General features: G+C 36.8%; 1 protein-coding gene across 1 annotated transcript in view; it reads left to right on the forward strand.

Moving 5' to 3' along the window:
• Rab38 (RAB38, member RAS oncogene family) overlaps positions 1–16,495 on the forward strand; it is a 59,405-nt gene extending 42,910 nt beyond the window's left edge. Inside the window, exon 3 of the mRNA XM_015477323.2 lies at positions 14,805–16,495. Coding sequence (XP_015332809.1) covers positions 14,805–14,957 — 153 coding nt within the window. The 3' untranslated portion in view covers positions 14,958–16,495. The remainder of the gene's footprint in view (positions 1–14,804) is intronic.
• The last annotated feature ends 951 nt before the right edge of the window (positions 16,496–17,446 follow it).

Consider the following 17,446-nt stretch of genomic DNA (forward strand, 5'->3'; position numbering starts at 1 on the left):
CAAAATGGTTTCTTTTATATCTCCTTCCTCTTTCTTCTTTATTGCATTACTCATGATTGTGTAGTTAGAATTTCTGTTTTTTGAGTTTCCTGTCATTATTCTTTCTCTAGACTCAATCTTACAGACTGTTTTCCACCTGTGACTTGAACCTACATGTAGTTTTCCATACATCCTAATATATTTCTATTTTCCAGTTCATGGAATATTTATTCTAGTCTCATTCTTTCTTTCATATGGTCTGGGCCTCAAGGGAGTATAATAAAGATATTAGGACTTCCTATATAATTCATGGTTCAAAATTTAGTATTCTTATTTTCTTTGTTCCACACTTTTAAATGTGAATATTCAAATACTATATTTAGTTTATAAAGACCTTAGAGAATAACCAGAATTATAAAAAAATTGAAATTATCTGAAATCAAACTACAAATTGATTTTAACTGCTAATGTTTTATTTTCTTTCCTACTAATAAAGAAAGTGTGCATTTAAAAATAACTCCATCTTATTTTAAGCCATACTTACCCTTAAAGTTTCAACCCATAGAACTGATTCGTTATCTCTAGACCTATAGCCGCATAATATGATAACTGCAGAAGGAAGAAAAGAAGCCATGAGTGCACAGGACCAGTGGTCAAAGTAGTCTTCTGAATAGTGTTTTATAATGAAGAAAGATATATCATAAGTTGTTCTCAGCAATAATGTTCCAAGTTTTAAAGCTTACATTTGAAGCAGAAGTATCTTTTAGCAGGCAAAGGTATTGCCTTTTTGGATCTACTTGAGTTGGTAAATTCTGTGAAACAACCAGAAAATCAGAACTGAGTTTGATTCTTAAGTTCCAAGAAAGCTAATTTTTATTTTATATTTTCTCAGAAAATTTATTGAGTAATTACTTTATACCTTTCTCATTAAGGTAGCTCTTTTAAAGTCATTTATGTTCAACTCTACTTTCCTCAACTCCCCTTTGTGCATATTCAGTTAGATAGCCCCAATTATCCACTTAACCTGCATATTTTGAGGTTATCAGATGGCACCTATTTGATTTGTTTCTATTTGGCAATGCACAGATTTGTGGAAATTTTTTTCTAGTTCTGTTTAGAAGTTACATATTGCTTATGTCTATCTAAAATATAAATATATACATCAATATTGGTCTTGATGAAATGTTTGGAAAGTGATGCAGCAAATACAGCTGAGGGTTTCTAGATTCAAAATTATTCAGCCCTGTTAATTGTGTTCTCCTATTCCCAGCTGTCCTTTTCTTCTCCTCCTACTGGTTGTCTCAGTGGAAGTTGCCACTTCTATCAAGTGATCAAGTCACTGTAATTGGCTACTAGTGTCCATGTGACCAAATTAATGCTACTCCTGGTGCTGCTGTCTCCTGGACTTGGAGTTGTAGTCTCCTGTGTGAACATGTGACTAAAGCTAAATTCCCTGGAGTCCTTCCTCAGGGTTTCTGAATTGAGGTTGACTGTAGGAAGCCTTTTCTCTTTGGTGGCTAAAGTATGAACACATGAGCCCAAGCCTCTTTATATGCAAATAATGACTGGCAGATGAAGAACAGAAAGGTGACCTGATGGTGTTTGCAAGTCTGATTTCATTTTATAAGGTTCATGGAGTAATTAGCCTGATTTTTTTAGTAATTTTGTGACTCCTAGGGGCTACCCTCCATATGGCCTAGGCAACACAATGGTTTTCTGATTTTTTTTTGCAACCAAAAACTTATAGCTAATCAAGTTGATATAGTGCAGTCACTTTAGTAAGTGGTCTCTTAAACAAATGCTTTATACTTAAACTCTCACTTTGAGAAATATTTCCTATTAAGGGAGCATTATTCTCAGATCTCTGCAAGTTTAACTACATTAGTCAAGAGATAGAGATAGTCTCAAGAGTCATCTTCAATTCTGCTTGGAAAAAGGCAGAATATAAATTCTGTCCCTTCGCAGTTGATGAAATTGATACCAGAGAGAGGTCTTGATTTCCCCGTAATGACCAAGAGAGTTTGTAGCAACATCAGGACTAAGGCTGAGGTCTACCAGTTTCCTGTTCTAAGCTGTCCTCAGTTTAAAAGAACTTCACTATAATGAATATCAATGTAGAACAGCTCACAATGTTTTTCTAATTTTTAATTGGAATTAGTTCAGTTTTCTCTTTCACAAAATAGTCTATCCATAAGTTATATTTCAAGGATCTATGGCCAACAGACCCTATGTTAGCTACAGGCAATACTCCGAGTGCTTAAGTGCCATTTCTTTTCTCTTCAAGCTTATTATTCAGTGAAAATGTAATGTACATGATAATAGCAATTATAAAGCACCACTAGGAAGCCCTGAGGAGAGGCACCCAATCCTGTTTTGCTCAGGGGAACAATATCTGGTCATAACCAATTAGGCCAATTGTTTCCAACTTTACATTGTGGGATCTTACTCTGTTAGCGTCATATTTAAAAAAAAATATGTATTTCATCTTAGCATATGCTCAGAAAGGCAAAAGTGGAGGTAGCACTACTGAGGTAAGGATGCAAAAGCCCAAGGGCAAAGCAAAATCAGTTAACATGTTTATTCCCCAGCCCCTCCATGCACAGACACTCCCACATATACCATTACTAATCCAGGCCACTAGTTGCCAAGTTGTTTAGAAGAGGACTAGGCCTGAGAGATAAAGCATTTGAGAAGAGTTCTGTGATCAGATCCAGTTGACTACTTGTCAACAACTTCCCTGTGTTGGGATGGGAAAGAGAAAGGAAACGGTTCTTCTCTAACCCTCCCATCACAACCTGAAGTTCCCTTTTCCTGGTTCACACATTACAGAGGCACATCTTTCTCTATGCTCCCCATTTTGCCATGTCACTCTGGTTCCTCATATGTCATCCCACAAATGATACTAACCCACTTTTCCATTTAATGCAAAAAAGTTAATCACATGCCTCATTATGTGATGCTCCAAGATTCTGAAACATTTCTTAGAATTATTTAACCATTAGATGCTCTTTTCCCCATATAATCTTGTTTATCAATTTCAGATAACTTATAATCAAAACGAAATATATTTGCATCTCTAAAAATTCTCATATACAACATAATAATAACTATGCAATGTTGTGTTATGCTCTAAGTGCTTTTTTTCAGTGTCTCTTGTGCCCCTCAGTATTTCTGAGTTATCACACATATCTCATCTCATTTTATATACCTCCTCAACAAATTTGTATTATTCTTAGCATAGATTATAAGTTTAAAAAAATGAGGCTTCCCTGAGGTTAAATGGCTAGCAGCTGGCAGACCTGGGACAGTTCTGGTCATTCTGCTGTTTATTTCCCCTTAATATTAAATATATACACACAACAATAAAAATTCAAGGTACAAGAAGATTCTGAAGCTGGAGAATGTACCTGAATTTCATCCAAAAGTTCAAATAAGAGTAAAATGAAATGTTCATGAAACATATCAGCACCTAAATACTTCCATATGAGATCTGTTTGGTCTGGATAAGCAGGGGATTTAGACATAGAAATGGAGTAAGAATCACACAGGCAAAGACAGTTTGTGGATCTATAGATAGGGATGGGAGTAAGACTCAAGCGAAGGGCACAGTGAAGGAAGGGCCTGTGGTCCAGCTCAGTTAGAACCTAGATAAGTAAAGGAAGTCAGTAGAGACAAGAGAATTAATGCTGGTTAGCTCACAGTTTAGTGGCCTGTACTTACTATGCCTAGGTGGTGTGAGCCGATAAAGTATTTTAAGCTGGTATTTGAGGATGAGATATGAATGTAACTACATTTTGTGTGTGTGTGTGTGTGTGTGTGTGTGTGTGTGTATATATGTATGATACTAGGAATTGAATTGCTTTTGTTATTTTTTATTTTGAGACAGGGTCTTACCAAGTTGCTAAAGGTTTCGCGAAGTTGCTAAGACAGGCCTTGAACTTGTGATCTGCTCATCTCAACCTCCTAAGTCTCTGGAATTATAGATGCATGCCACCATGCCCAGCTCATAACTACATTTTAATTAGAGTAGCCAGGAGATAGTCTGGCAGAAATGTGAAAAATGGTTAAACTTGGAAGAAACTGAAAGCACGTAGCCAGAGAAGAGATTTCACGGGGCCTGAACTAGATTGAAATATTACAGTGACTGTGAGAAGAAAGCATATTATGTTTATCATCAACTCTAAGTAGAAGCAGAAGAGTCTTGGACTAATGAGACAGTCATACAATGACTGACTCCATTGTGTACCAGGCACAGAGCAGAAAGCTTTGATAAATACTGCCTGGGACATGGAAAGTGCTCAATAACAGTTTGCTGGATAACAAGTTATTTAATTTAGTTACCTTCTATTTCAAGTATTAGAAAAAATTCAAATTCATGTATCTCCTCTTTATTTTCTTCCTATTATAAGTTTTTGAAATAAAAAAAAAAAGTAACATGTTATTCCTTATCAGAAAGGGGGGGAAAAAAACTACATAGCATGTGGTAACTGCTGGCTCGGGGAGATATCCCCAGACTGAGAATGACTTCTTATCTGACTGTGGAATTTAGGACTTAGACATCAGGGATTTGGTAAGGTGAGGAGACTTAGGGCCCAGAGTTGAGGCCAGAGTCTTGGTGGTTAATTAGTTCATTGACTTTCCAAGTGTAAAAAGGTGGTTGTTTAACATGTGGATTTGTTTAATTTTAGAACACATCTATTCTTATATACACCTCTTTTTCCTATTTGCTTTCACCCAAGCTAACATTATTCAAATAATTGTGGCAGAGATAGTTTTGCTTATGTTATCCAGAAAAGTAAGGGCTTCAAACACCCTACTGAGGAATTACTTGAGGGCTGGATGAAAGCATAGTATATAAAGAAAAAAATAAACGAAAGACCTGGAAGGAAATTGTCAAACTAGAACTGGCCATGCATTTAGTCATCATCAAAGTTCTTAATGGAAGAAGAGGATGTTAAAATAATCATAAATGGAGTAATAATGTAAGCTGTATTAATATCTAGTCACTTATAGAAGGTGGGAATATATATAGAGAGATATCTATATGTATAGATATATTGATATAGATATATCTTCTACTTTTGCCCCAAATATCATATTTACAATTCTCATAATTCCATCAAGTGGATATTATTATATCTATCTTAAAAGTAATTGCCAAGAAAATTAAGAATTTTACCTGAGTAAATCCAATTATTAAATAGCAAATAAAATAAAATAACCCCCAAAACAACAACAAAAACAAACACTTGAAATAATTTTGGAGCATCAGGCCATAAAGTATTATTTTTAAAACAGCAAAATTAGGATTCCAACTTAGGTCTGCCTTACTGCAAAGCCTAATTGCCAAGTTGATTTCAGCTTAGTATTTATAAACTCTTCAAGCGGTTGTCCTTCTATTTCACCTAAAAAGCATGGTGTCAAAGAGTAAATGAAAAACAAAATAAGAACAGACAGTTTGACCTTTGAAGTAAATTTTGTTGTGAACATGTTTTCTTTTTCACTCTACAGAAGTTACCCACATCTAAAATTATTTTCAGATTGCATCCTGAACTTGCACTTCTGCGAGGACCTTGTTCACTCACTCATTCATTCAGAAAGTCATAAGTTGATCATTAATTTATACATTTACCATCTGCAGAAACCATGCTGGGGACCACAATATAGCAAAGGACTCCCCAAGAACCCTCAGTCCAGTGGAGGATGCATACAAGCAAGCCATCACCTGATGGCTAAGGGATAGGTATCCAAGTATAAGGGTGCCTGTCTGTTCCAGCCTGGGGAAGCCAGAGGAGATTTCCCATAGGAAGGGATCATCAAAGAATGACCTAAAAGAAGAAGGTACACAGAATACAGGAGAGGGGCCTTGTATTGATTGGAGCAGTTATGTAAGGTCTGGGTCCTTTATCTGAGTATTTCATTTAACTGTAAGAAGAACCCTATAAAATATAGTTATGATTGACCTCATTTTCTAAATTAGAGTAGGGGCAGAGGCTTTAATTTGTTTCTGGCCCCACAGTAAAACCAAATGATGAAGCTTGACTCCAGACTCTTTCTTTTTCCATTACTCCCCGGGACAGTGATGCTGTAGTCTCAATTTGCAGTCTTGGCACACAGACATGCCAGAATAAAAACAGTTAATCATGATAGAAATCATTGTAAATCAGATCATTTCTGTCCATAGTTACCATTCAGTATATAACACTTTAAATTGAAATAAGTCCAGCAAATACTTGTGGCTAAATAGTTTATTCTATGTGTCTTGGTCTCTTCCTTTGTAAAATAAGGTTAATAGCATATCTACTCATAGGATGTGCTAAGGGTTAAATGAGATTATGCATGTAGTAGAATATACAGCATAATGCTGAGTAAATGTTCAGTATTAAGTGTTCAACAAATGTTAGCAATTATTACTATTAATATTTTGTGTCTGGTGGGTCATTTATCTTATCATACTGACAAATGGGAAAGTATTTTAACTGAAAGCCGCTATTCTTCATGAATGGGGTTTATTAAATCTGGCAAAATGATAGTTTTTGAGCTTGTGTTTATTACTTCTTCTCTTTTCAAAACCCATTATTGGATGCTCTAGCACAGCTTCAGTAAAAGACTCACAGCGAGGGCAATTAAAACATGACTGAGTTGAAAATGAAGTGTTATTAGAGGAAAATCTATGAATGCTCTGATTCTCAATGGTCATTCATGCTAAGTCAGACATTACATATTGGCTTTGGCAAATATGTCTCAGGAATGCTAAACTAAGAAAGACTTCGGAACTGTGTCTGCTTCATATTGGGATTATAGGACTTAGTGTATAGGAGGAGAGGTAAGGAGGATGAATTAATTTTCTCAGGTGCCATGAATTTAATAGGAATGAATAATGTGGCCTACTAGAGAGTGCACATATATCATTTAAAGATTTTTAAAATTAAAAATCACCAAATTAGTTAATAATATGGACTTAAACATAACACTTTATAGACTCTTAATTCATAATTTTTGATAGGAGGAAAGAAAGCAACAGCCAACAAGTTAGGAGGCCTGACACCTCATATCTTCAACAAATATTTTTGGACAGCAGCCGTTGAAGGGCAGGGACTCTGGGCTTGAGTCTGGCTCAGTCATCTGACAGCTTTGGAGCTTCCAGGGATTACATGACTAGTGGCAAAGTGCTGAAAGTTTGACTTGTTGGCTCTTTACTTTTGGGACAGTTATTTAACTTTGGTTTCCTTACCTAGGGTTTTGAGAGGATTATCTTAGTTGATGCAGGTAGAGTCCTTGAATGATAACCTGGTTTATAATAAGTTGTCTATAGGTATTATCTACATTTGGTAATATTATGGTTTAGAGACATCTTACCATACTGGAGGTCAGGAATACTAACATAATTAGATATAATACTTCAGTGCAGGCTGCAGGCAATAAGGTATAGTAATCATGTCAACTGAGGTGGATACTAAGAGCCAGAGATACATTTCAAAGTACTGGGAGAAGACTACTCAGAAAGAAGATCTTTCTGGAGACATAAGGTATGCAGGCAGCAAGAACTAAAAAGGTCGGGTGCACTTTACATATTTCTCTGTAAGTTTAATAGTCTATAAGATGTCAGACAAGTCACTTGCCTTCTCTTTGCCTTAAATTCCTAATGTGGAATTCCTTAAATTCCAAACAGCAGGTTGAATTAGTAATGTCTGATTTCCCTTTCTGTTTTATACTTGATGATTCTAATAAGCTTGGGATATTTGATGCCTGAAATAGGCTACTAAAGGCTGGATAATGGAAAGAAGGTTCATTAGCAGGTAAAAGAAAAGTGATAGATGGTATGAGCTCTGCCACTGGGTGGAAAGGAAATTTGAAATGGACTTTAATATCTGATGAATAAAGGACAGGCACTGAGGTGAGGCTTTGGTGGACATGGAGGAAATATAATTAGAGGGACACAGTGTTAATCAGCTTTTTGTTGCTGTGACAAAATTGTTGAGAAAAGCTATATGAAGGAGGAAAGATTTATTTTGGCTCACAGTTACAGAGATTTCAGTCCAAGGTCAGCTGGCTCCATTGTTTTGGGCCTATGAAGAGGCACAGCATCATGGCAGAAGGCCATGACAAAGGAAAGCTGCTCACCTGATAGTGGCTAGGAACCATAGACAACAAAAGAGGAGGGGGCCTGGATCAGTATGTTGTCCCCAAGGGCACTCCCCCAAGGACCCACTCCCTTCAACTAAGTCCCACCTCTTTCAGTTCACATTATCTCCTGATAGTCTATTCAAGTATGAATGCACTGATGAGGTTAAAGCCCTCATGATCTAGTCACTTCCCCAGAGCTCCATCTCTTAACATGGCTGCACTGGGAACCAAGTCTTCAACTCATGAACCTCTGGGGGGCATTCCAATTCCAAACCATGGAAGACACAATCTTTGTAGTTGGCTTTATTTGTGAACTTTCCTTCTCTGCATCCCATTTTCCCATGCTGACCATGTGACTGTTCTGAATTAAAACCAGTGACAGTATGGCTCCATCTGTCTTTCCCAATGTCGATTAGACTAAAGTCTGGTAATATTCAGATAATATAGCATCATTAAGACCTGATCACTTGGCATCACACTCTCCAGTTACACCTTCCCTTTATGAAGAAAATGTGGCAGAGTGCCAAATTATGGGCTTTGGATGCAGGTGGACATTGTTTCAAGCATGAACAAAATGTAGGCCATGGACTATATATAAGAAGACAGCAAGGAAAATAAAAATAGGAAAATATTGGCCCTCTGAGGAAAGGAATTTGAAGTCAATTTCTGACCCTTACTATCCCTGAGACCTTGCACACATCATTCTATGAACTTCATATTTCTCATGTGTAAAAATAGTGCAATAACATGGACTACAGCATTATTGTGGAGATTAGTGAAATGCCACATTCTGAGAACAATGCCTGAGAAATAGGGCTCAGTTTGAGGGAGCCCCAATAGAAGCTCAGGATCACAGTGGGAGGCAGCAGTTTCCTAAAGGAAATGGAAGGGAATGGTGATTATTAGGAAGGGGGAGGGCAGACATGCTTAGCAGACAAAATTCCAGGTGTCCACTACACTGGTACTCAGGTATTAACTTAAAGCAGACGAAAAAAATATAACAAAATGTTTGGCACTTAGTGCTCAGTGAACAAGTGCTGAATCTTCTCAGAGGAATTTAAAACCCCTGTTCTATGCAAGACTTGTTTTAGTGCTGTTAATCTCCAGAAGGCCAGTGGCTCTGATTAAAATATCACAGGGCTGAGGAATTTAGTGCCCTAACCCTGGAGCCTCTGGTACACTTGTTGTTTTGTTTGAGGTAGGTGTATTTGGAAAATTATGAGAGGATGGATTCTTTGCCAGCCTCTAACTAGGCAGATGTGCAGATTTTCTACTATGATTTTTTTTTTTCACTCTGGTACTGGGGGTCAAAGATTAAATAATTTGCCTCCAGATGGATGTTCTGAAGAGCTAATTAAAAAACTGACAAGTGCTGAGGACCTCAGCTGATTAGATTTGTATGCCTTCCTCCATCAAAAGATCAGAAGTACTGCAGTTTAGAATCACTGTATTAGAGTATATTTCCAGAAACTCAACAATAAAAATAAAAAGGACAGTGCAGTGTCTTTAAAAACATTCTTATATCATATGAGTGTGTCTCAGAACTGGCTGAATATTTTAAATAAGTGAAGAATTTTTTTAAAAACTTCCTATGTTGGGGTGCTATGCCAAACCAATTAGATCAAAGTCTGGGAGAAGGACCCTGGTAATGTGTTTTAAAAAACTTTTTAATGACATGAATATTCAATCAGAATTGAGAACCACTGATTTAGAAATAAAACTATTTGAGATATCTATTTAAATCATGGGAGACATTGTAACGTAACGTATAGGAAGAAGCAGGCTGGGAATTTGTCAACAGAGCCATCTTGGTTGACATGTCAGATTGGCAAAAATCATACTCTGTTCTGAATAAGTTATATAACTTTTTTGTTGCTTCTTTACTTTTAACGTGTCTGTCAGCTTTATAATAGATTTTTGTGAGGAGTACATGTGAACGTTATTTCATAAATAAAGTACTTCCTTAATTTGGTAGTTACTATCATTTGTTTTTAGTAAAATGCTTTTTTAGTAATTTTAAGCCTGTTTCTCAGGCTTACTTATTGATATAAATGAAAAGATTCTTAGCAGTGGCACAAACATGAGCATGCATCAACCTAAAGCAGTCAGCACAATAGAACATCTTGTCATATTGCAGATATGTGAATAAATCACAGTCAGATCCAGTCTGAGTGTACGTGACTTGGAAGTTATAGAATGTGTAAATGTCCTTTCTAGCAAAAGATGCTTTTGGGGATTTTGTTGCTACTCTATAATAAATGCAAATGAGAACTCCCAGGTATTATTTTATACTTGATCTGGCAGCTCTGTTTCTACACAATCACCCAGAAAATGTGAGCTGGCTATATCAACCTGGATGCCAAGTAGCTTAATCAATCATACTGCAATCTAACTGCTCACAGGATCTGAACTTGTGGTTTCATCATGCAGGGTTTGATTATCCATGCTAGCATTAGGATAGAAGGGGAGAGAGAGGTTTGCTCTGTATTGCCATTCCTTCTCCCAGTCTGGGCCCTTTGGCTGTGACTTCAATGGTGTATAGAAAGTCAGAGAGAGCAGATATATTTGGAAATGTGTCAATAATACAAATCAGCCTTGCCTGAGGTCCTGAGTGTATGCTCTTATACTTTTTTGTGCTGGAACAAAGATCCCTGTTCATTCTGTTGCTTTATTTATTTTGGTAAGTATTTTAGGGAAGCTGAAATGAAGGTTTGGCTTTAACCTGTACTTTAAATGATACACATCTTACTCATATTTTTGTAGAAAGCATGTGATCAATCTGTTATTTAATCCTTTCCCTGAGCTCACAACTGGCCCTACCTCTTACTAGTGTGTGACCTGGGGCCAGCCACTCATTCTCTTTCAACCTGAACTTCCTCAGCTGCCAAATGAAAGAAAGAGCACACATATTATTGTTGAATACACCTCATTATTGACTAAGTGAGGTGTTGTATGAGGAGAATATGGATATAATGTATATCGAATGTGTGCTGTATGCCCTTCACTGATGTAGGTATTTCACACATTCTAAGTAGTTACTTGTAATTGATTCATAATCATTGGTGAGGTAGATTTTAAAAGTTTTCCTTTTAAAGATGAGAAAACTGAGGCAAGCAGTGATCAAAATAAGTTTCTCAAGGTTACACAAGCCAGAAAGTAGGGGAATTGAGATGAGGGTTTGACTTCAGGCCTCTGCTCTGAACTATACCCCTTGCCTATTTCTAGAAAGCATGCAGTAAATATAGTGGTGATAATAGCATGTGCTTTTCTTCATGATGTCCTCTTAAAATTCCTAATCTGAAATTGGTGTACTGTGGCATCTACCACAATGGGAAACATTGTAAGTGTTCACTAAATGCTTATCAATATACTAATTGTCAAAACAGAGTGCTGAGCATCTGTACAGTCCTACTGATATTGGATTTGTGTAGTACTGTGTTTTCCAACACTTCACCTGCAAGAACAGCTAAGTGACATCACTTGACCAACTGAATATTCAAGGCTTTACAGTGATCTGTCCCTGAGATGCCCTTTCCTCTCTTTTAAAAAAATGTCTTTGTTGCTTATACAAATCTTGCTCATGTCTACGCTCAGTGAGGAATGGGACCGATTTTATTATCTTTATCTCTGTGCGTAGTACTTAGCAGAAATCTAAATTGTATTAATTAAAAGAATCAATGCGGCTCATTCACCATAAACTGCTGCTGTATTCGTATCTGCCATCTCCACACACACCCTTCCCACTACTTGTCTTTGCCTGTTCTTTGTTCTGAAGCCCCATCCTCAGAGACTTCATGTCCTAGTCCTAACACCAAATAGCGTTTACTTGGTGTAAACAATTTCACCAGCATCATCTTATCTTTCACTAACATGATTCTTCTAGGCTTAGATTTTTTGTTGTTTTTCTTATAATGATGATGGATTTTTATTTATTTGCCCATGCTAGCATTTAACTCTGCTCTGAGTAGATTTTACTGATTTACATGCAATGTACCTATTTAAGTGGACCATTAATAGATGAGCAGAGACTTAAAAAAATACTAGTGACAAATCTAATTTACATTGTATGTGAAAGAGACCTTTTTAAATGTTTAGAGCTTTTTTCCCCATCACTTAAACATTTTATCATAATATATGAAAAGGAAAGGAATTAAAATTTATTTAGTACATATTGGTTCTAACATTGGGAAATGTTGTGTTTTTTTAAAATTTCCTTTTGCACATGATTCTAAAAATAATTTTTAAAAGATATTTGGCTTAGCAATAAAAAGACATTAATGTCAGAGGGACCTGGGTGTGAGTTCTGGACCACCAGCCCACCTGCTTTGTGATTGTAAGGAAGTCTCTTGTCTATACTTAATTTTTCTTATATGTAAACATATATGATGCTATGTCATCATTGGTATTTGGGGTAGAGTTTTATTCTATCTTTCCCCAACACACAGGCAATAGTCAAATGGAAATCCAAGTCTTAATTTATTAACTGCTGGTCAAGTATGTTAAAGTCCTTCCAATCAATATAGGGCTTCTGCTTGCCTATGGGGCTGAGGCTAGATGGTGAGGCAAGGCTACCCATCCCCACCATCCTGATGGTGAGACAGTAGAGGACCATTGAGAAGGATTCTACTCAAACACATAAACAAGTGGTTGGACTCAGGAGCAAAGTGTCAAACTGGGTCTGTCCCAAAGAGCCATGCCAGGTCTAGGTTGCATTGTTGCTTGGGAGCAGGTACTTCAAGTGTGAACTCTGGGCATGACAGTAGGAAGAGAAAGAGTGACAAAAGGTGTGTCAAGCATGGGCAATGACTTAAAGCACAGGAGCCTGCTCAGCAGGGGACAGGGCACAAGCACTGCTAGTCTCTGCCATTCATGGAATGAGTCAGACACCTGAGTTGAAAGAAGAAACACCACCTTTACCTCCATCCAACAATCACAACAAAATCAGTTAGAACAAAAATCTAATCTTTATCTAGTAGTGTTTAATATGAGATTAAATACTATAAAGTGCCTAGCTTCTTCCCCCTGTGAAGGCGTCAATAAACACAACACCCTGTTAAGAGAAGCAGGTTAATTTTGTTAGGGAAATGTTATCAGCCAGACCATTTTATAGTTGAAGAAACAGAGGCTCAAACACCTCTATACTGTTTAGGTACAAAAATCACAACAATAACCTAGCACAAGCAAAAAGGCAACAAGACTTTTATCTTGAGTTTTGGATTTAGAAACTCTCAGAAGCATTTTCATTAAAGTACTATACAGCCTGGGCCTCTAGGTTACCTTGTGCTTTCACATCAGGTAAAATCAGGATTGGACTTGAGTCAGGGGAGCATGCTAATGAGTATTAGCATGTACAGCTAATGCCATTAGCCAAGGGTGCATTTAGAAGCCATCCCTGCCTCTTGCATTTTCCATGTAACATGACTTGATGCAGTGATCTCAAAATACATCAACAGTTTAGACATTCACACAAAAATTAAGGGTAAGTAGTTCTATTTCAGATTGGTTAGCAAGGTAGTGTAGTAAAACAGTTTGGAAACAAGAAAGTGCTTGTCTCCTCATACTGAATATGAGGAAACACATCAGAGAAGTTCTAAAAATTGTGAGAAAAACAACACAATTTAATTTTACTGGAGATCTTCACTCTACTACTTTTCACCTGAGAAATGATATGATATTTTATTTTAGCATACTGGTAGCAAACATTCTGTATTTCTCTTTTCTGACTAGCAGGAAGACAAAGCAATTTATTCTAAAGTAATTAAATACATAACATATTTTGGATTCAAATGCTTGCTCCATATTTTCTCTAAATTAAAGATTGTTTATTTCTTGAAACTCTATTTGTATTTCTGATTTTATATTTTCCTGTAAAGAGTTATATCCATCTGGATTGCCTAGGTAATGCCGCAGTAAAAGACAACTTCAGGTCTCAGTGGTTTGAAACAATGAATTTATAATTTTCATATACACTACAAATAACTTCATGGGCTGAGGGGAAATTTGCCTCTGCTCCATCCTTCACTATAGACCTAGGCAAGAGAATTCCTCTCTCTGTTTCCATGACTGCTGAGACAAAGAAAAGAAGATGGGAAACTGAGCATTCACTTTTGTTGCTGCTATATAAGGGTGAGACTCATCACCTCTCACATTTCACTGATCAGCAAAAGTTAGCCAGCCAGGCCTAATTTCAAGGAGGTCAGAAGTAGTGGACACCTACCATTTGCTGAGTAGAGAACCATAAATTTTGTTAATCCACTAATGACCACTGCAAAACATGTTCCATTATTTTTATTTCATATCAAGACCACAGAAGTAGAATATAGCAGAGGACAAGAAACCTATGCTGGATTGAAAACCTGTGCTTCTTCTGCAGTATTATGTTATAATGTAAGATACATGCAAATAGGAAAATTGCCCTCTAACAAATTCTACCTGCTAAGTGAATCCATCAAACACTACTCCTGTGTCACAAATTAAAATAAGTACATGTACTTTTATGAGGGATCAAAAGGTAAATTTTTTTGAAGGAATAAATGAAGATGAGGGGAAATAAGAGAATTTATAGGTAGTATATAAAAGGGTATACTTATGAATCATCAAGTAACTGTCCTTTTGTCACATGTGGGACTCTGCTTCATTTTAGAATGTTCAAGGTCATTTTAGAATGTTGACTAAGAAAAGCTGTTTTTTGTCCTTAGGAAAATATAAACATCGACGAAGCCTCCAGGTGCCTGGTGAAGCACATACTTGCCAATGAGTGTGATCTAATGGAGTCCATAGAGCCGGACCTGGTGAAGCCCCATCTCACCTCACCCAAGGCTGTCAGCTGCTCCAGCTGTGCCAAGTCCTAGTAGGCTCCTCCGCTGGCCTGTGATGAAGATAACCCCATGATCCCATGAATTGAGCCTTAATTTTTACCATTTTGGGTAAATGTCAGGATAGGGAAACATATGTGGCAAGCCAAAGATCTCTGCCTGTATCTTTTCTATAAAAGAGAAATAATAAATATTTGTTTTATGTTTGTTCGCCACCATCAACACAGTGTTTACAAGCTTTTTAAATATTTAGTCTGTTACAAAATTGTGTTGAGTAGCTGAGCAAAATGTTGCAGGATCAGAATCAGCCCTGGTATTTGCTCCTTTAAATCAGCAAAGGCCTCAGGACTTAAAGAGAAGGGGATAAGAGCAAACTAGCTGTCAAGTTAAGCATTGGTGTTTGCTTGCCCTGGTGTGTCTTTGTTCAGACTTCAATACATTCTGTGATGGTCTGACAGGCCTATTAAATAGAAATGGTATTTTCTCCAGAGATGACCTCCATTCTTGGCAGACCTGGGAGTTGTCTATGATTTAGCTCTTCAGAGTCATGTACACAGGCTTCCTGTGCTTTTGTTGTCTGCATTGTCATTTGCCGTGCCCTGGATGTTGGTTTAACTGAAAACTTTATGAAAAGACCTGCACTCTCTATGTGCCTTTCTGTTAGCTTTCTCTGAATCTGTGGGACTCTTCTGTACATGTAATATATATATTATATATATATTTTCAGAAGCAAAAAATAAAACATAAAAGATGCTGTTTCCCTATTTTTGGAAAGTGCTTTAAGTTTCTTAGTATTTTGAACCCCCACCCCTGCCCTTTGGCAGTGAAACCATGCTTCTCAAGATGCATTTCTAAATTTTGTTTCAGAAAGGACATGAGAAATTGGAATGAATCTATTCTATTTACATCTGCTATTCATATCAGTATTTAGGCCAAGAAAATAAGTAGTATGTATACATTTTTGGTTAATCACAGAAATATATCCTCAATTATCAAGAAGGTGTCAGACCAATCAACGTAAAAAGAAACAACTGAAACACTTAATGGTGCTGCCTTGCTTATCACAATGCTGTGGTGCTGATATTCTGCAAGTAGCTTGTATTGTTTTCCTCTAATAATCATATCAGTGGAATACACTCACAGCAGCCTTGTCTTTTGTAACAGATATTTTTCCTTACATATTCTTGACATTCACTGTTTCTATAAGTACCAGCAACATAGCTTCCTATGTAAGTCTATATAAGACCCCTCTTTGGACATTCTCTGGCTCCTGGAGCAGCCAATCCGCAAGTTAGGCCAGGAGTGCCAGGGAGTCAATGTCTCCAGGAACAACTCTCAGCCAATGATAGCAGATGCTGGGGGTAAATACTCTAGGTTCCTTGTTGCTCAAACTGAGCAATTCTGAGGCATGCTCTGTGGACTCTCAGAGGTCTTCAGTGGAATTAAGTCCCTGGTTCCCACAAGGGTAATCTTTCCACATGTCTCACCCTTAAATTGGCTTTCTGTCCTTTCATCCCTTATCTCCTTACTCTTTTACCTTGATTCATTTTCCAAATAAATGGCATTAAGTCAAATCCTTGTCTCTGGGTCTTCTTCCTAGGGAACACAACCCAAGTTAGGTAAGACAGAGGAAACAGGAAGCTTCCTAGGAAACAGATCCTTAATATCAGCTTTCAGAATTCAATCGTTCACCACCCAGGTGATAGATAACAAGGAACCATTTCTGGCAGACAATGTTGTAGAGCTATAGCACCATAATTGTTAAGAATCTTGCTTGGTGGTAATGCTATTACTCTTGTGTTTGAAAGATTAAAATATTGTGAAGTTTGTTAATTGCTATAGAAATTCTAAAGGAAGAAGGGAAATACTTCAAAACATTGGTATAGGCAGTGATATTTTGGATTAGATCTCAAAAGCACAAGCACCAAAACCAAAAATGGACAAATGGAATGATATTAAACTGAGAACCTTATACACTGCAAAGGAAACAATCATTAGCATGAAGACCCAACCTACAGAATGGAAGAAAATATTTGTGAACTATTTATCTGATAAGGGATTAACATCTAGTATATATAAATACTAAAAATGTTCAACAGCAAAAAGCCCTCCCCCCTCAAAAAATTAGAAAACAAAAGAATAGATACTTCTCAAAAGAAAATATGTAAATAGTCAACAAATATATGAAAAAATGCTCAGCATCATTAGCTAACAGGGAAATGCAAATCAAAACTACAATGTCATTTTACTCTAGTCAGAATGGTGAAGTCAGAATGCTTTTTTGCATCTCAAAAGCAAAAAACAACAAATGCTGATGAGAATGAAAAGGTAACTCTTATACACTGTTGATAGGAATGTAAATTAATACAGTCATTGTGAAGAACAGAATGGTGGTTCTTCAAAAAACTGTAATAAGAACTATCATATGATCTAGACATCCCATTTCTTTTTGTTGTTGTTGTTTATAAATTCATATCTTTTATTTTTTAAATTTTGTATTGTTCTTAATTTTAATTTGTTATATA

The sequence above is a fragment of the Marmota marmota genome, unplaced genomic scaffold, assembly GCF_001458135.2.
Source record: "Marmota marmota marmota unplaced genomic scaffold, marMar, whole genome shotgun sequence".
Lineage (NCBI taxonomy): Eukaryota > Metazoa > Chordata > Mammalia > Rodentia > Sciuridae > Marmota > Marmota marmota.